At 41.4% G+C, this 19,915-nt stretch overlaps 1 protein-coding gene across 7 annotated transcripts; it reads right to left on the bottom strand.

The window, feature by feature from the left end:
• Positions 1–259: 259 nt before the first annotated feature.
• LOC137888960 (E3 ubiquitin-protein ligase Mdm2-like) lies at positions 260–18,598 on the bottom strand. 7 transcript variants are annotated; one of them, XM_068732493.1, is made up of 11 exons: positions 18,577–18,598; positions 8,047–8,752; positions 3,101–3,162; positions 2,902–2,976; positions 2,585–2,718; positions 2,345–2,466; positions 2,001–2,047; positions 1,607–1,700; positions 1,391–1,527; positions 1,147–1,278; positions 260–913 (listed from the first exon to the last, which is right to left on the bottom strand). In XM_068732493.1, the coding sequence occupies exons 2-11, from the start codon at positions 8,057–8,059 to the stop codon at positions 596–598; spliced, it is 1,134 nt and encodes a 377-aa protein (XP_068588594.1). In that variant the 5' UTR covers positions 8,060–8,752; positions 18,577–18,598; the 3' UTR covers positions 260–595. The 7 variants fall into 7 exon arrangements, with proteins under 7 accessions (XP_068588594.1, XP_068588600.1, XP_068588624.1 ...); XM_068732499.1 differs by lacking the exon at positions 18,577–18,598 and having other exon boundaries at positions 260–910; positions 8,047–9,381; XM_068732523.1 differs by lacking the exon at positions 18,577–18,598 and having other exon boundaries at positions 2,417–2,466; positions 8,047–9,374.
• Positions 18,599–19,915: the final 1,317 nt, after the last annotated feature.

The raw sequence follows: 19,915 nt of genomic DNA, 5'->3' as shown, positions 1-19,915 counted from the left end.
ATATAGATAGATATATAGAATATAGATATATATCTATATATATATATCTATATCACTTTATCTATATATATATCTATATCTATATAAATATATATATATATCTATATAGATATACATATATCTATATATAGATATATATATATAGATATATAGATATAGATCTATATATATATATATATAGATTTATATATATTTATACATAAATATAAATATATATATATATATATAAATAAAGTGATAAAGCAAAAGTCAGTCCAAGTTAACAGATGTTAAACTTTATTTAATTCACAGCAAATCTATAACAAGAACATATTACAGCTCTCATATATTCATCTTATTATTTAAAGAGCTCCTAGAAAAGTCTCTGCTTAAATATACATGAGCATCTTAAATAAACATGTAATAAATAACAGAGGATGTTGGTAGCCATACGAGCTTTTAGAAAAAGAGACTCAGAGAGACAGAAAGTGCAAACGTGTGCCTGAGGACAGAAACTCAACTTCCTTCTTAATTTGGTAAATATTCAATGTAATTCTGTGGTCACTGGGATGTGTAGGAAGGTGAGGGGGTCTCAGCTGAGGACAGACCGGGGGTCTCAGCTGAGGTAGGTGAGGATGACCGACTGGATGGGCAGCCTGCAGACGGGACACAGCTTGTTCCTCTTCTTCAGCTTGCGGGCGCAGACGTAGCAGGACATCAGGTGTCCCGTCCGGCCGTGGACGATGCAGCCGTTCTTCGGCCGGGACTGACAGATGAGACAGGGGTTCAGGCACGAGTCCGGCAGCCGCCACTCCGCCGCCACGCTGCGGTCCAGCTGGGGGACCACGGGGTGAGGAGTAGGGGGGGAGGGGGGGAGAAGCTCCTGGGAGTCCATGGAGGAGGAGGACTGGGAGTCGGGGGTCCAGAGTGTCTGCTGTGAGGAGAAGGAGTGTGTGTACCTGGTCATCTGCAGACAGAGGACGGTGTCTGTGTGTGTGTGTGTGTGTGTGTGTACCTGGTCGTCTGCAGACAGAGGACGGTGTGTGTGTGTGTGTGTGTGTGTGTGTGTGTGTGTGTGTGTGTGTGTACCTGGTCGTCTGCAGACAGAGGACGGTGTGTGTGTGTGTGTGTGTGTGTGTGTGTGTGTGTGTGTGTGTGTGTGTGTACCTGGTCGTCTGCAGACAGAGAGGCGTTGTCTTCTCTGTAGTCGTCAGAGTCGATGGACTCCACCTCAAACTCCACGCTGAAGTTGTCGCTTTCTGAGTCCGAGGCCGCAACCGTGACTTCCGACCTCCCGGACTAAAACACACACACTGCGTTATAAACAAACACAACATCAGCTAAATAACAGTGTGTGTGTGTGTGTGTGTGTGTGTGTGTGTGTGTGTGTGTGTGTGTGTGTGATACTCACTGTGCTGTGAGAGTCTGACGATTGGCTGCTGTGTCTGTCCAGAACACTGTCGGACCACCGCCTCCTCTTCCTTCCTTCCCCTTCCTCTTCCTCCCCCGACTCCTCCTCCTCCTCCTCCTCTAAACTGTCCGAGGGCCCTGAGGAGACGAAGCGGAGTTCAACATCACAGGTTCTGTGTTCATGAGCGATAATGAGGAGGCGGGAGGAGAAACTCACCTGGATCACTGCTCCTGCAGCTCCTCCAGCTCCTCCTCCTCCTCCTCCTTCCTCTCCTGTCTGGTGATGAAGAGCGACTTTCTGAAGCTGCCTCCTAAAAGCAAAAAAAAACAACACAAATTCAGTCTCACTTTTAGTGATCTTTTAAAATAACCCTGAAGAGAAGTGTGAATGTTGTCCATTTGAAAGCCTGTAGGACACTGTGTGCGACATGTTCTTAAAGTCTTATTGTCTTCTACTAAAGTCAGCATTAAAAGTACTTCATTAAGCTTTTCTTACCCAAAAGTGTAAGACGCTCAAAACAAACCAACACAATGATGTCTGAGAGGCTCTTTTGAATTTGGTGCAACACAACGTGGCTGCATTATTATGATATTATTATTATTAGTCTTACCTCTGTCCCTCTGTCTGTCTGAGGTTCACTCGAGCTCGGCGGCGACTCTGAGAAAGAAAGAGAGAAAATCTTCAGCATCAAAGAGTTGAAGTGGAAGAATAGAGCTGAATCCAAATGTCCACTCTTCAAACTTCATTCTCAGGAGCAGTGGGATGGTCATGGTTAAGTTTGGGGATGAATTAGCACACGCCTCACATATAAAGTTCATGATCCTGTTTAGAACTATTCATGTGAAACAATAAGGACATTCATGTGAGATTTGTGCAAAGTCTGTAGCTTGTTATTAGAGTATGAGGAGCAGAGGGGCAGACTTTCTTCAGGCCTCTCGTGGTTTGTAAACTCACTCGGCTCTAACTGAAGTCTGAAGACTGTGGAGACATGTTGGATCCGACCAGAGAGAAAAGAATCGGTCCTACCTTGGTTCTTCACGGCCACCAGGTTCTTGGTGATCATAGCAAACAGAGCTCTGGAGAACACAAACACACCAAATACATGTACATCATACTGTACTTTTATTACACGTATATGAATCCAAACAGACAGTTAATCATCTACTTCCTGTTCTGTGTGCGTCTATTTCTCACCGCGGCTCTTTAACAGAGAAGCTGTCGACTCCCAGCACCCGCCCCAGTGCATCCTGGGAGCAGTGGACGATGTGCTGCTGCTTCTGGTCGTACAGCTGCTTCTGGATGATGTACTGACCCAGGTAGAATATCACCTGCGAGACAGACCATCACAGATGCATCATGGGAGACGTGCAAAACACCCGACTGTGCAGAACACCAGCTCCCGATGTCCCCCATCACGCTCAACGAAGCGTTCAAAAGTGCAGGAAACTGGATTTAGACGAGTACTTTTTTAACTTTCCGTTCATAAATGCGGTCCTTTTTTTTTTTTTTACCTCCTTCATGGTAAAAACTTCTTTTGTAGCTCCTGCATCTTGCAGCAAAGTCTGGAACTCTACCTTTGGTCTCACCTAAACACACACACACACACACACACACACACACACACACACACACACACACAGGCTAAAGTTAATTCAAACCCTGAAACAACCAGTTAACCAGTAAAGAAGTGAGTTAACTAGTTTCTCTCACCAGTTGCTCAGCCGTGTCCGTGTTGAGCTCCTGATCAGCTGACATCGTGACGCTGATTGTTTCTGATCATAAAGACACAAACCGGTAGTTAGTACCTCTTAGAATACTATTTAATATCCGTATGAGCACGACAGTACGATGGAAAACACCAAATATAGAACCTAATGATGCGCTACAAAGTGTACGGATGACAAATTATGAATTGAAGTCTATTTAGGTTTCTGCTGTAAGCTACTGTAGCTAACACATATCATGTGAAAGTACAACTTAAACCACTACGTTTGATTAGATTTACAACAGAAATATACAAACAAGAACAAGTAATCAGGTGACAGTTAAAGGAGCTTCCTACCAGTCATTAATCAGCCTTACTAGTATATATTTATTCATCCTGCACACAGTGTTTCTGTACACACACACACACACACACACACACACACACACACGATATAAATGAAGAGTCTCACAGGTATATACAGAGTACAAGTATCAGCAGTGCATCCTGTGAGAAGAGATAAAGTGCAGTCAGAGTGGATCAGAGCAGAGCGTCACACTCTTATAGACCTGCTCAGACATGTAAGGACTAGACCAGCCTAAGTGGCCCGGCCTGGTCTAGCTGAGGGCCTATCAGGGCCCAACAGGGCCACTCAGTGCTGACTCAGCGGCAAACATGTAATGCCTTTCTGTTAAGCCCGACAGACCCAAATTCGAGTCCGCTGTAGCATTTACCGTCGAAAAAAGACCATTTATGCATGTGTACATGTTATATACCAAAATAACTAAAATCCATCCAAGACATTTTTACAAACTCCAAACTCCATTCTACACAACTAGTATACGCAAATAAAAGATGTATCACAATATCACGTATTTCTAGCCATAACTCGCTCTTCTCCGAGTTAGCATCACAAAGCTAACGGTTAGCATAGACAACCGAGATAGCAAAACGCACGAGCATTCGACACAGATTCCAGAACTACCTTCCGGTAAACCCTCACAAAGCTGTGAGCAAACAAACACCTGAAGCACAAACCGCAATGTCCTTCAAAATCACACAAAGCTCCTTACCTTCCAGGAGGAGCTCAAATCGTGACAGCGGCAGCTAGCAGAGGCACTTCCTGTGGCAAGCTCTGCCGCGGCGAGTTGTGGCAGCTGCCACAGTTTGGGAGAGGTGCCGCGACAGTTTAGCCTTTATTTTTCGTTATTTGACAATATGTGACAATACATTAAGGTCCTTGGAGGTATGACTGTTGGTTGTTGTAATTGGTTTAATAAAAAAATGACGATTTGTTATAGTATCGCTACTCGTTTCTATTAAGCTAAGCTAATATAGGCTAACGTCAGTTGGTACTTGTTGGTACTCTGTTTGTCCTGTCTATGCTAACGAATTTCATTGCACAATGGATTTATCAATTCAGAAAAATATAATTTCGAAAAACAGAGGAAAACATCTCTATACCTGTGGTGATAATTAAAACATATGTATGTTCCCTGCACTAGTTCACGCCTGACAGAAGTGCTCACTTAAAGGTGTACTCCCTCTTGTGGCCAAATGGGTCAATAACGCTTGTCTTCAATATGTACTATTCCTGGGTGCAGAACACTGGAGCAGTCACTATTTTGTACTACAACACCACATGAACAATACATATTTTGGAAAACAGTATACAGTTTAGGTCATGCTATGGAGCTTTAATGAGATGCAATAAAATGAAATCAAAAAACATATGTTGGGGTGGCTTCTTGCCATTAACTTTGAAGTCCTTGTCCTAACATACATTCGTTTGTTTTATTTGTTTATGTATTTTGCAGGGACAATGCACACCAATCAACAGTAAAACTGTAAGTGAGCCAGAGTTAGCCAGAGAGGCTAGTTTCATCTGCTGTCCCTGGCCAGATATTTGAAGGCTGAACTAAAAATTACTCAAATAAAAATTCAAATTCATAGATAGACAGTAACGTATAGACAAAACCAATACACATATAAGCAAAAGCAAAGTGTACGACACTAGAGCAAAGCAGACATGACAGGCTGCAGCATGCGTCAGACAGAACAAACCCACCTACAGTACAAGCACATATATAACACTGAGGCACATAACATACACATCAAAAATAAAAAATAGCAACAGTGAACAACTCTGCCACCACATATACGCACACAAAACATGTACAAAACATTCAAACACAGCCTTAAGGAATGGCTTGTTGCCAATCAGGTGTGCAAGCATTGATGTATTGTCTGTCCTGCCTGCTTGTTTTGCCTATATGTGTATTTGTCTATTCCATGAGTGAGCTGCCTCCACAGAGAATGTAGATTTGCTATAATAAAAATATATAATTTATATAAACTACAGGTAGTGTCCGATTTTAAATATTTAGGAATTTGTATTGATTCTAATCTCTCTTTTAATAAAAAGCAGGTAAAACATGTGACAAAGGTCTTAAAATGTAATCTCATGAATTTCAGATATATAAGAAACAGTCTAACCATGCAGGCTACGAAACTGTATTTTAATGCGATGATTGTCCCCCATCTGACCTACTGCTCAACCAGCTGGGCACAAGCTAGCAGCACAACATTAACATCTATTCATATTCTCCATAAACAAGCTCTAAAAACCCAGAAGTCACCATCACTGCAATATCCTCATCAAACACATATCGTGGGTTGGGAGAACCTCATTAAATTCACTGATGTGTGTCTGGTTTTTAACACTGTACATGGTATGGCCCCGCCTCCGCTTAGTGATTTTATTAAACAAAGCACTCAAAGCAGCAGACTCACTAGATCTGCTTCAAGAGGTGATTGTGTCATTTCACATAGGTCAAGCTCTTTTAGCATTGTTTACAATAATGACAATCCATATCACCTATTGACTTGGATATGTGTATATATATATATATATATATATATATATATATATATATATATATATATACACACATATAAACAATGCATCTGATCCATATTTACAATTTGCATTTCTTCAGTCCGCTGACTGACAGTGTTTATCGTTAGCCTATATTAGCTTAATAGAAACGAGTAGCGATGCTATTAGAAATCGTAATTTTTTTATTAAACAAATTACAACAACCAACAGTCATACCTTCAAGAACCTTAATGTATTGTCACATATTGTCAAATAACGAAAAATAAAGGCTAAACTGCAGCGGCACCTCTCCCAAACTGTGGCAGCTGCCACAGCAAGTAGTGGTAGCTCCAACAAACCGTGAAAACTGTCGCAACAAGTTGTGTCAGTTGTCACGAACAGTGGCAAACAGTGGCAGCTGCCACAAAGTTGTGGCAGCTGCTGCAACTTGCTGCGGCAGCTGAGCTTGCCACAGGAAGTGCTTCTACTAGCTGCCGCTGCCACGATTTGAGCTTGCCCTTTCTCTTACCTTTTCGTTGTTCTCCTGTAAATCTCGGCTGTTTGCGGTGCGTCTCTGAAATGTCCCCGTGTAGAAACAAGGGTCTGTCTAAATAGGCGCCGCGGGGGAAAGATTTGATTTTCGGAGAATCTTTACGCACGTTTCAGGCGACGCACCACGGTTTTAATCCTCACTGGCTAACGCTTCTGTCAATCAAAATCACGAAGGGTCTGTTAGATTCTGTGGACTCAGACGCTTCTAAGGAGGGTCCATCAACTGAAATCGACCAACCATAGGCTGAGCTAGGAGACCTGGAGTGGAAGCCAGACGAGAAAATCCCATGGATGACAGACATAAACGGACTCAGAGAGGATCCAGGCTCTCTAAATGATGCCAAACTGCTGCATATGATAGATTGAACACTATTAGTCATAAAAGAAGTGAAATATATAATTATATACTATATAGAATTACAATGGAACAGCTGGAACCAAATGACATTTTGGTACTTTTGACAGACAGCAGTTTGATTCTGCTGTTCCTAGCTCTGGCCAGCAGAGGGCACTCTAGGACCTCTCTTAGAAAATGTCACAGGCCCTTTGAGCAAACTCAAGCTACAGCAGGGACCTCTGACCTCCCATTTGTAGCCACATATCCCCCGTCTACTGTTGAACTTGTCAAGAGTGATTAGGACGTACATTTAAAATGTTTACTTGTATATTCTTTGTACTTTTAATAGTTTATCAGGTAACTCCTCGTCTCCATCTCAATCCCTATATTTTATGTATTTGTAATAGTTTCATCAGATGTCACTGTGTTTTTACTTCAGAAGATGTTAGACTGCTCCATTAGCCTGCTGGCCTCCAAAATCCCGCTATCACGGGGTTCCTCGGGGGTTCATTAAGGATATTAATCAATTTCCTGCATTTTACTACAGTATTTTATTTCTTACACTGCTCTGTATTGTTTTAATGACTGTTTTTAATGTTTCAATTAAATCTCCTTTTCTTTTGTCTTAAGTTTTGATGCTTTTAAGTGAAGCACTGTGAAACTGTACAGGCCATGTTTGTGTGTATTGTGATTTATTGATTTATTGACAGTGGTGACAGAGTTCAAGGGGGACGATCGGTGATCGTGGTTATTACCCCTATACCTAACCCAACCCTAACCCTACATGTCATTTTATACTAACCCTGAGGCTCGTTCTGCGACGTGTAAGTTGTAACTTCTGCACATGTGTTGCACAGTTGATATTCAGGACACCGATCTCAGTAGTCGTGTTTCTTTTGAGATCCATTCAAGAGTCTATATTGAACTCCACACATAGGAAGTGTCAATGTTTTTGTTTCCACATGTATATTATAGACATGATTTTGATTCCACAGTCTGCTTATTCTGACCTCAACATCAGCTGTGTGCTAGCTTCCCATTTCCACATGGTGTGAACTTGTCTCTTTCGAGATGCATTAGCGTGCATCTGTCTGAACACTGGATAGGCTGGTGTGAACCCAAATGGCAATGCTGGCATAGGTCCTGGTCTAGCAGGGGTTAGAATACGTGTGGTTGCATCGTACTCATCTGATTCATGGTCTGTGGCTCTCCTCCAGGACGGCTGAGCCACCGTCTGGGCTCTTACGGTTCTTAAGGTTGGAGTACTGGCAGTTGTTACATTGGATGAGTTCGGACGGCCTCGTCTGCGATAGAAGATATCTAACAGAACATGATCAATTGTCACAACTCCCCCCTCTGGCCATTCCTATGGCCATTAAAGTATTTACAATTTATCGAAACATCAACACATATTACCCACAATAGTTTACATCTGCACATCATATGATTCACATAATTGATGAGATTAAAATGAGCTGTTTTTGTGAGTTTTAAACAACTCTATGTAGCTAGTTCAGAAATGTTAACATCAGCATGGTACAATAAGCCTCCTGAGATGAGGTGAAACACAGACATCAGACCTCCATCTCTGTTGAACTGTTATAGGGAGACAACATGTCAGTGAGGTTCATAACACACAATAATCTACCAACTTAAACAATTTGGAAAAAAATTCTATTCTCCAAGTATTTATATTATCATTATATACATTCAGAATCAACTGTCAATTCAACTGATTCCTTTATCACGTAAAATAAAGGAAAGCACTTTCTGTTTGTGAGATCAAACAGAAAGGCCTTAAATCGGATGAAGTACTTCCACCTTGTCACCCTGGTCTTCACTTTTCCGGCCTGCGTGTAGAAGAGCTATCGCTGTTTCTCAGATAGCAAGCTGTAATAATGAACAGAAATATTACACCGAAATGTCACTTTCATAGTTCTAAGAGAGGAAAGCAGTCGGACATTCTAAACAAGTCCGATGTTGCAAGATCGGTCTTTTTAGGCTAACAACATGTGTGTTGTGCCTGGTGCCTTTTGATTCACAGCAGTCAGTGAAAGTGAGATTCTTTGGAACGTGAAAGTCTGTCGGTGGGATGACGTCTGGTGTACTTATATACTGTATTATGTATTTTTATGGTGCAAGACATGTTTACAGAAAATTACATTTTTGAACACTTTAATGAAGGACAAGTTGGTATAATAAATGAAACAGTGGAATAATGTGCTGTCTAAAATGTTTTGGATCTTTGGCACACTCTTCTGATGGGTGTTCTATCGGTACCAGCATAGGCTTGGTCATGTTTTACGCACGTCACATATGAGTAGTTGGTGTGCTGCTGAACTGTGAACCACATTCATACCACATGTTATTCAATGTTTGGTTAAATGGTTTTACAATCGGTTCTTTAATTTGGTGGTTGCTGGTCTTGGTTCTTCTCACTACAATTGTTTGCATTTGGTTGTAAGTTCTTTAGTTTCTCATCCATCAAATATTAGGAAACACAATTATTCTTGCACAGAGGAGCAAAAAACACATTGTACCTCTTAGGCCACACCATCCCGGACTACGGAATGTGTGCCATGGTGCTGGAGATCAGCCTTCCATCGCCATCACTTAAAATCTAGATTTTAAAATCCTGTGGTGTTCAGATGAATGATGCTACTTAGTTATTCACTACTGTTTCAGTGAATAACGCATCGCATTGTATTTTCTAAAAAAAATGACTTTATAAAATCGAAATATTTATTGTTGCAGTTCTCTTACATTCCGTCAGTTAACAACTAATTTAAAAACAGTGATATTCAAATGATCTAATACAGAGGGCCAGCTCCTCCCATCATCGAGTTTTCATGAGCATTAGACTTTGTGTAAAAGAGATTATAACCTGCATGGGACATTTACCCAAAGTAAAAGTATAACATTTCATTTCCTTTTTTTTTTAATCTAAATCTTTAATTTAAAACTGTTCAAAATGTGGCTCTATCTTTACAGTAAAATGATATATTCCCCTTTTCTCAAGTTATCTCTGCTGTGAACTCATTTAGCTTAATATTGATATTTCTGATTGATATTTCTGTAAGCACATCTAACATAAGTCTCGTGAGCTAAAAAATAGCCTAAAAAATCTGCTTGCTTGGTCGCAGCATCCTCCGCAGCATTTCCTGTTGAAATGGGATCAGAAGCGTTAGTGTTTCATATCACATACATTTTCAGGGAGCAGTTTGGCTTCTAGCAAGTCGGCCACAAGGCGGTGGTGAGAACTGGGTTTGCCGGATGATGTCAGAAAACCTCTGTGCTTCCACAGGGTACCAAAGTCGTGCACTACGCCAAAGGCGTAGCGAGAGTCAGTGTCAATGGTAAATGTTTTGCTGCAGCGAGCTTACAGGCTTCCGTAAGAGCCACAGGTTCTGCAGCTTGAGCAGAGAAATGTGATGCCAACTTACCACTGCTCAGAGTGTCATGTGATGAGACTACAGCAAACCCAACAACCCGTCTCACGTGTCCGGCGAGCGGGACGCCAAACCGTCCACTAACAGTTGTGAATCTGCATTCGGTGGGCGTTACTGTGAGGTCAGGTCTCGGTGCGCAGACCTGTTCAGGAGAAACAACACAGTTAAGTGGCTCTCCATCTGCTGCAGTAGGAACAAGAGCAGCAGGATTAAGATCTTTGTCAGCAAAGGCATCAGTCGAGTGGTCAGTCCAGGTCAGTTTGTTCTGAGCAGAAAGATGTTCACCATGAATCATGGGAGAGAGGAATGCCTCTCTTTCTGAGTAGTTTAGGATCCACTGATCTAATATGACGTCATTCATATAAAGCTCATCATCTGTTTCTTAGTTGTGGTTTAGGCACATTTTGAATTGCCTGTATTCTCTTGGGAGGGAGGGTTTTGCCCTCTGCTGTGATCACATGTCCCAGATATGAAACTTTATCCAGAGCAAATTTCAATTTGACGGATAGCCTTGTGACCATTTGCAGCCAACATTTAAGTAGGATAACTGTAATTGTAAATTACTCTAATCTGCATGCTTCTTCTGTTGGGCTGCAAATCATGATGTCATCAACATATTGTAACAAGGCAGAACCATTTGGTCACTATAAATCAGCCAGATTGTCTCTCAAGACACTGTTAAATACACCAGGACTTTCTGAATGTCCCAGAGGACATCGAGTCCTTTTAAAAGAGTCTTTGTGCAAATATTTGGTGTGCGCACCGGTGATTTATCACATTTGATTATTCTACCAACCTTCAATAAAGACTCAAGCATGGGTGTAATACCATCAATATCCTCTCGTTTGTGTGGATATTGCTTCATTTATGGGCAAAAATCGGATTTTGGGTGAACCACCAGAGATGTCGCATCCCTCACCTGTCTTACATCACACATTTGAAAGCATAGTGTGTGTTCTCTTATCAAACATAAGTTGAGTTGTTCCTTTCACTGTTGACATTGATGTACCTCTTGTTTTGTATACGTCACCATTATTACTGTAGTTTGCCACTGTGCAGCCAGTCAGACATCCTCTCCATTCCTGGGCCTCACCCCAAGGACACACGTGTGATCTCCCCTTTAAACAACTCTTATTGCCTCTGTGTTGTAGTGTGTGTGCGTCGGTGGTCCCTCTCTGGGGTCCACTTGACCATGTCCCTCGGACAAAAACAAAACAAAGTTCGACAGTATGTTTTCCTTTTTTATCGATTTGATCTGTCTTACTGTTCCCTGTTTTTTATTTGTGTCTTTCTGACCTTTATTTGACCTTTAGACATTATTCCATGTATTTCTGCTTCGCCTTTCTCCTTCTGCGCCAAACAAGTTTTGAGTTAATAACATTTTTGTAGGCTGAAACTACAAGTTTACCCCTTCAAAGTGTCTGTTACATCACAAAATAATGTTTCACCGGGTGGAATTATTTTTCCAGTTCCAGGATCAGAGCGGCAATCTCGAACCCCGTCTGAGGACAGCCTCTCACCCTCTGGGAGGAATCAGCTATTCTTTGCGCGCTTCTGTCGTCCAACGGAGTCCAGATCACTCTCCTAATCCCGGGTTTTACAAGTTACAATTCTGCTGTTTATTCTGATAAATAATTGGATTGCTTTTATAATATTATATTGTCTCTTTAACATTTTCAGTACTTCCCTCCTCGCACAGTGAAGAATCACTGTGCGATTCTGAAATGATAATGGTCAGCAATGCACTAATCGCCACCAACAATCCTTCCTGTAATCTCCACAACCCCTTTCCATCAACTGTCGCTGCTCTTCCTCTGATTGTTTAGGAACTATGTATGATCAATGTCTGTATGTATGACAACTCTACTCCTCTCTGTAAGGCCCCAACATCTGGGCATACAGCCAATCATACACTAGGGAGGTAGCCAAGAGTTTATACCGGCTACTAAGTTGAGTTTACGCGCACACATCTGGGCGTCCTGCCACCACCAAGTACACAGAGCCTGAACTTTTTCTTCTTTTTTTTTTTCCTTCTCCTCAGAATAGGATCTGGACACAATATAGCTCAGAATATATGCAGATAGATTGAATCAAACTCTATATATTTTTCCACTTTGAACACATCAAGCCAACCAAAATACTGCGACACTAGTGTTACTAACTTTAGACACTCTAACTGACAAGTTTAACTCTACGGTTTGGAAGCTTTGAGCTTGTGTACTGCTGTTGAGTCTCCTTGTAACCAGAGCAACTCAATAAAATCACGATGAAACTTCTACCATCACAACTTATTTGCAATAGGCACCTTGCACAATGCTACAGTTGTGGTCAAAAGTTTACATACACTTGTAAAGAACATAATGTCATGGCTCTCTTGAGTTTCCAGTTATTTCTACAACTCTGATTTTTCTCTGATAGAGTGATTGGAACAGATACTTCTTTGTCACAAAAAACATTCATGAAGTTTGGTTCTTTCATGACTTTATTATGGGTTAACAGAAAAAGTGACAAAATCTGCTGGGTCAAAAATATACATACAGCAACATGAATTAGCAATTTTGGTGACTTAGAAAGTTGTGTCAATGAAATGAGCTTCATAGCATGGCCTCTTAACTTCTTGTGAGTGATTATGAGTGACTACAGCTGGTGACTTCTCTGAGGCCATTTAAATAGGGCTCATTGGATACAAACGCCCACAAACGCTACAATGGGAAAGTCAAAGGAGCTCAGCATGGATCTGAAAAAGCGAATCATTGACTTGAACAAGTCAGGAAAGTCACTTGAAGCCATTTCAAAGCAGCTGCAGGTCCCAAGAGCAACAGTGCAAACAATTGTTTGTAAGTATAAAGCGCATGGCACTGTTTTGTCACTGCCATGATCAGGAAGAAAACGCAAGCTATCACCTGCTGCTGAGAGAAAATTGGTCAGGAGGGTGAAGAGTCAACCGAGAACCACCAAAAAGCAGATCTGCCAAGAATTAGAAGCTGCTGGAACACAGGTGTCAGTGTCCACAGTCAAGCGTGTTTTGCATCTCCATGGACTGAGAGGCTGCCGTGCAAGAAGGAAGCCCTTGCTCCAAAAGCGGCACCTTAAGGCTCGACTGAAGTTTGCTGCTGATCACGTGGACAAAGATAAGACCTTCTGGAGGAAAGTTCTGTGGTCAGACGAAACAAAAATCGAGCTGTTTGGCCACAATGCCCAGCAATATGTTTGGAGGAGAAAAGGTGAGGCCTTTAACCCCAAGAACACCATGCCTACCGTCAAGCACGGTGGTGGTAGTATTATGCTGTGGGGCTGTTTTGCTGCCAATGGAACTGGTGCTTTACAGAGAGTAAATGGGATAATGAAGAAGGAGGATTACCTTCAAATTCTTCAAGATAACCTAAAATCATCAGCCCGAAGGTTGGGTCTTGGGCGCAGTTGGGTGTTCCGACAGGACAATGACCCCAAACGCACATCAAAAGTGGTAATGGAATGGCTAAATCAGGCTAGAATTAGGGTTTTAGAATGGCCTTCCCAAAGTCCTGACTTAAATCCCATTGAGAACATGTGGACAATGCTGAAGAAACAAGTCCATGTCAGAAAGCCATCAAATTTAACTGAACTGCACCAATTCTGTCAAGAGGAGTGGTCAAAGATTCAACGAGAAGCTTGTGGATGGCTACCAAAAGCGCCTAATTGAAGTGAAACTGGCCAAGGGACATGTAACCAAATATTAGCACTGCTGTATGTATATTTTTGACCCAGCAGATTTGATCACTTTTTCTGTTAACCCATAATAAAGTCATGAAAGAACCAAACTTCATGAATGTTTTTTTGTGACAAAGAAGTATCTGTTCCAATCACTCTATCAGAGAAAAATCAGAGTTGTAGAAATAACGGGGAAACTCAAGAGAGCCATGACATTATGTTCTTTACAAGTGTATGTAAACTTTTGACCACAACTGTATATATTTCTTATAAGAGGTTCTACAGAGGCTCGGTTAAACTGTTGCAAAAGCGTTATCACAGGGAAAACATGCCAATAGCTGATAATCATGCAAAGCCACCCGGGTGTATTGGTCATCAGTAGTCAGCGGTCTCGGTCTGTCAGTCAGTTTTTGTTCAGGTTTTTTTCTTCTTTTTCTGCTGTATTATAGGCAACATCTTTGTGTCGCGCTGAGCACTGAAGCATGTGAAATGGATTTGAAATAGGATTTCTGCTCCTTGCTGGCTCCAGGTAGCGCGTGAGTCGAGCTAATTCTTGGTTGCGAAAGCCAATCGCCGTTCAGTCTGTAACCAAGAATCAACCAAGAATTGTCCGCTGTGGCCAATCGGTGCTCGTATCGCAACCAAGAATCAACCAAGAATCAACCAAGAATTGACCAATGACGGACGAGAGCGGCCGACGACGAAATCCCTCCCACATTTGAAAAGTTGTTTACGGTGTTTACGGTGGATGAAGAGAACGGACGTCGGATTCTATTCGTTTTATCAACATTTCGAAAGTAAGTCAATCCTTTATAACTGTTGTCAATACAAATGAATTGAGATATATTGATGTTTGAATGAATGAGCCGCTCGGTAACTCGTTACTAACGAGGAAACGCGTCCTAACGTAAACGGCAGCTGTCCATCACTGTATTACATTATATTACACAGAGCGATACTTAGCTAACGTTAGGTCTACCGTTACTGATGTTACGTTCAGTCACTTTAACGTTCACCGACAAAGTTAACAAACTAACCCGCTTGTTGATGACCGGAGCGAACTCACGTTAAGTGGGACTGTCCGCCATTCCGCCGTTATTTGACTGTTCTCTTTATGGATTCATTCATTCATTCATTTACAATAAAGTCAAGTTACATACAGCATGACAAGACTTACATTAAAATGAAACAGCACTCTCGTCTGTGAGTCGGAACCTTTACAATAACGTAACAACGTTACCGGACACCTGTTTGTAACGTACCGTTCATTTCATTACTCAACGTTACTTACAGGAGGCAGTGATGGAAAGTAACGAGGGAAATTGCATTTACTCAAGAACGTTACTGTACTGAAGTATCATTTTGAGCTACTTGTATTTTACTTGAGTATTTCTGTTTTATTCTACTTTATACTTCTACTCGATTACAATTCAGAGGGAAATATTGTGCTTTTTACTGCACTACATGTAATTGATAACTTCAGTTACTTTGAAGATCGAGGTTCTACAAAAAAGCTCAGTTTATAAAACATATTGCATTATAGATAGATTGTTAAAGATGAAACGACCTTGATCAGCTGATTGCTCACACAATGGTTACACTGTGAGCATGCTTCATACACTCATACTTTATGCAGAGCATGTTTTCTGCATTGCTTACAATGTGTGTCGCTATCACTGAGTTATTATTGTATGAGTGTTTTCCTTCTCTTACAATGAGCCCTTCACATCTCCATTGATACGTAGATATGAAGGCTCCGCCGTGGTGACAAACAAACACTGGTTATAGAGAGAGCCTTCTTTCACTTGTTCATGTTCACATGAAGATATGCTCAGATATGCTTGTGAAAATGCAATGTGTTAAAAGTGTTATTATGGGATGGATGGCCCCTGAGCGAGGCAGACTCAGCGGCTCACGTTGCCACAGTCTTGGAAAAAGAGGAGTGAGCGGAGCGGTGTTCAGCTGCTTACAATCTGTTTATGAATATTGGTTGTTTTATGTTTTCCCAGGTTCAGCAGGCATGGCAGGGCCAGATCCAGATGCACCCTGAGCAGGACCAGAGAAGCTCCCTGCAGCTCTGCAGAAAGGCTCATCTCTGCATTCTGGCAGTTTGGCTGAGCCCCACCTGTTCCTCCTGCCACCAAACAGTGCAGGAGAAGCAACGCTCAAGAAGAGGACCGCCCGTCTCCTTCCCCTTCTCTTCCATCTCTGGGGCTTCCTATAGTGGCTGGACCCTCACAGGTGATGTTTGTGAACTCCCCCAACCCCAGTTTACCTTCTGTGCCACCTTCCGCTCACACATCCAGCCAAGCGGTTCCTTACGGTACTCAACAGTACAGGGAACAAAAGAGGAGATGGAGCAAAGTGGAACCGTCAAGAGAAAGTAGGTGAAGAAGACGGACGTGATCCTTTGCAGAAAGTGCAACAAAGACAGAAAGACAGCATCACACCTTCAGTACTTTGGGAACTGATACTGTCCAGAGTCTGACACTCATGTGAAGAATGGAGGGCTATGCTGAAGAAGCGGGGTTGAGATGAAAACCCTCCAGCATCTCCAGTGTATGTTTTCAAGTTCTTTGCACTGTTACAGAGTTTGGCTTTACAACGGTCACTGTTTTAAGGCTGCATGTGTAAAACATTGTTGGATATCTGATCTGGGACCATCTTGTCTCTTCACTTTAACGGTCTTGTCACCTGATCAATGATCCCACACCAGTTTTCCAACGCTCATAAGCTTTATGTACACAGAATATGTTTTCTTTTTTACTGTATTATCGATTATTTAAATTGTTGATTTTGATTACTTGATTTCTTCACTTTATTTATGTTGCACTTTCATTACATTACATTTTTACTTTTAGTTTATTTATACCTTAAGTCCTTTATGTTACACTTTATTATTATTGTCATTTTTGTTTTTCTGTAATAAAAAATATAAAACTGACTTATCTGTGTTGATAACTTCTTCCTATTTATTATTAGTATTATTTAGTTATTACAACAACTTCACTCAAAAAAATTACAACTTTTAACATCTACCCAAGAGAGGATTATCTGAACTCCAAACTATGTTGATAAATAATAATAATCCTCCTATTTGTCACATTCATTGTTTGCTTCATCATCACATAAGGTTTTTAGTCTGCAGGCTTCTTAATTAAACAGTGGTGGACAGTAACTAATTCAATTTACTCAAGTACTCTACTTAAGTACAATTTTGAAATACTTGTTCTTTACTTGTGTATTTACATTTCATTTCACTTTATACTTCTAGTCCACTGCACCTTAAAGGCAAATATTGTACTTTTTACTCCACTACATTTGATATCTTTAGTTACTTGAAGATTCAGATTAATAAAAGAAAATGTAATCACCTTTCCACCAGTGCATTAACATAGGCCTGCTATGTTTATTTTAGATGCTGACGTACATATTTCTAGATGATCACGACGAGTCAAAACAGGCCCGAGCAGGACTCGAAACCGCGCAATTAGGGCGCATTTCAGGCTAATCGTGGTCTGTTACATAGACCAATGCGCTACATCTTCAACCCATAGCATATCTTACTGGTCTATAGAGGCCTACTGCGTATAATAATCAGCTACCTCTATGTTTGTGACAGTGACATGACGTCATACAAAATTGCCCCATCATAAATTTCAGGCTCAAATCGCCACTGTGTTAACCCTTAATGTTCACATCCGAACACAACACAAGTGTTCGGAGTGATTGGCGGGTCAGGTAACGTAACTTAGGTGTTGAGCTAAGGCTCGTTAACGGTCGACATCTCTCAGAAATCATAACGTATTTGTTATAACGTCACCACTACTGGGAATGATTTGTCAGTATGCATTGTATCTTGCGTTAACCCGTTAACCCTTACATACGGTTCAAATCCTGATGCGGGGCTCCGGTAAGATAACGTCAACGTTATCTAGCATCTCTAAATATAACCTCAATCATTATTACCAATGCCTTTGCATCCAAAAACAGCCAGTCACTCATTAATCAATGGACCAACTAACTATTAGCCAGTGTTGCAGAGGTTATGGAGACACTATTCGTTCTTTTAATAATGTACCTGCTGTCATACACATCCGCTTGCTCGGCTGTTTATTATCAAAGACAAGAGCATTTAAGAACCTTTCAAGCCCGAGGGTCCCCCATTTGGACGCAGAAGTCCAAATATTGTACACTGTACAGTGTACAATTTGACTGCCAAAGAACCCACGAAGAACGAATATAGTGATGTTATAGCTCTGGAGACACCTCAGCGTCCTGGGAACAACATGAACCAGGTCACTTCTACATGAGACAAACACATCTCCCATACGGTACGTTTCCAAATAACAAAACATCACAAATCATAACTCCATAATTCCATAACTGACCAGAGAAAACAGCTGCTACTGATCGTTAGCTACGTGCTAGCTCCGGAAGAGCAGCATCAAAAAGCATGTCCACTCGACACAGATTACGGCGATATATTCCATTTCTCTCCCCGGTAAACCATCGCAGAGCTGTTCAGCATCAAACACAGAAAAGTCACACGGCTTTATGGAATATTGTACTCACTTTTGGTCGAGTCTCAGCGAAACAATGAAATATTTCCGTACTTCCACGTCTCTGTGTTCCAGCTGCATCCGCTCTGTGAGAATCCTTTGTTTACGGAAGTCTCCGACACTCCTCGCTTTGTTGGGAGGGATGGAAGTCTCAGCAAATTGGATTTCAGATCTGACATCAGATGGGACGTTTTGCATTCCCATTGGCTAATAGTGCTGTCAATCATCTAACTTTCAATTCCCTGCAATTCTATTGGCTTCTACGGTTCGAAGGAGGGCTCAATGGCGCAAATCGGAGAAAGGGGGGCTGAGCTGCAGCCCTGAAAAGAGACACAGAGCTGGATCTGAAATGAACACAGAGACTAGAAAGGGCCTTCAAATGAAGCCCAAACTGCTCTGTTTAGATGTATTGAACATCATTAGTGATGTATACAAGTTAAATATATAGTTTGGTACATGATAAAGTTAAAATAACACACATTGTGCAACATGTGTAAAAGTGTAAACATTGGAATCCTTGCCTGACATCTCTGTACTGGATCCTCTCTAGCTTATGAATGCTTCACTTGATCTAAGTAAAAATGTGTATAGAGAACCTCAACATATAGATCTATGATCTGGGAAAGCTTGAAGGCTTGGACCTACATGATTTCTAAAAGAAAATACCCTGAAATTGATTTTTTTTCAGGCAAAATTTATTTCACTCACGACAATGAGACAGAACATTTGGACTGTTTAGAAAAGGTTCTAAAAAAGTTAGCAGACAGAGGCTTCAAGATAGGCCTTAAGAAATGTGAGATAGGACGATATGAAGTGAAATACTTGGGATTCACTCTGACCCGAGATGGCAAGAAGGCCACAGATGATTACATAAAAGATATTAAAGAAAGAGAGTCACCATTGACAGTCAATGACCTAGAAAAACTTCTGGGAAAAACGGAATATGTATCGTCTCACATCCCGTTGCACAGTCAGCATGCGGCGCCTCTGCACGCTCTAAAAGGACACCTGCGCAAAAAGGATGCGCCTAAAATACTCCCACTGTCGGAAGCAGAGAAAGAACAAGCAAAGCATTATAGGCAATATGTCCTTGACCACCTCACAGAATTAGAGAAAAGAAAAAGAGGCACAAGTCTAACATGCTATCTTACCACTAATGATGATGGAGGAGGAATTGAAGTAAGAAATGAAGGGTCAAAAAAGGCAACCATGTACTGCTCTAGAACATGGAGTAAAACTGAGAGGAAATATCCAGAGGTAGAAAAACAATTAGCTTTGGCTTTTCATTTCTACCCTCGACTAGTAAATTTAGCACACCCACCGAGAGTGACCTTCATCACTCCGCATGGGAT

The sequence above is a fragment of the Cebidichthys violaceus genome, unplaced genomic scaffold (genome assembly GCF_023349555.1).
Source record: "Cebidichthys violaceus isolate CVI_PGR_0920_01 unplaced genomic scaffold, fCebVio1.0.p SCAF_107, whole genome shotgun sequence".
Taxonomy (NCBI): Eukaryota; Metazoa; Chordata; class Actinopteri; order Perciformes; family Stichaeidae; genus Cebidichthys; species Cebidichthys violaceus.
This window is presented reverse-complemented; position numbering and strand designations above follow the sequence as displayed.

Bases quoted from the DNA above. Each gene is read 5' to 3' on its own strand.
- LOC137888960 (XM_068732493.1), bottom strand. The intron at 2,048-2,344 runs GTGAGTTTACAA...TTTCTTTCTCAG, and splicing joins CAGACTTCAGTTAGAGCCGA to AGTCGCCGCCGAGCTCGAGT. The intron at 1,528-1,606 runs GTGAGTTTCTCC...TCGTCTCCTCAG, and splicing joins CTGCAGGAGCAGTGATCCAG to GGCCCTCGGACAGTTTAGAG.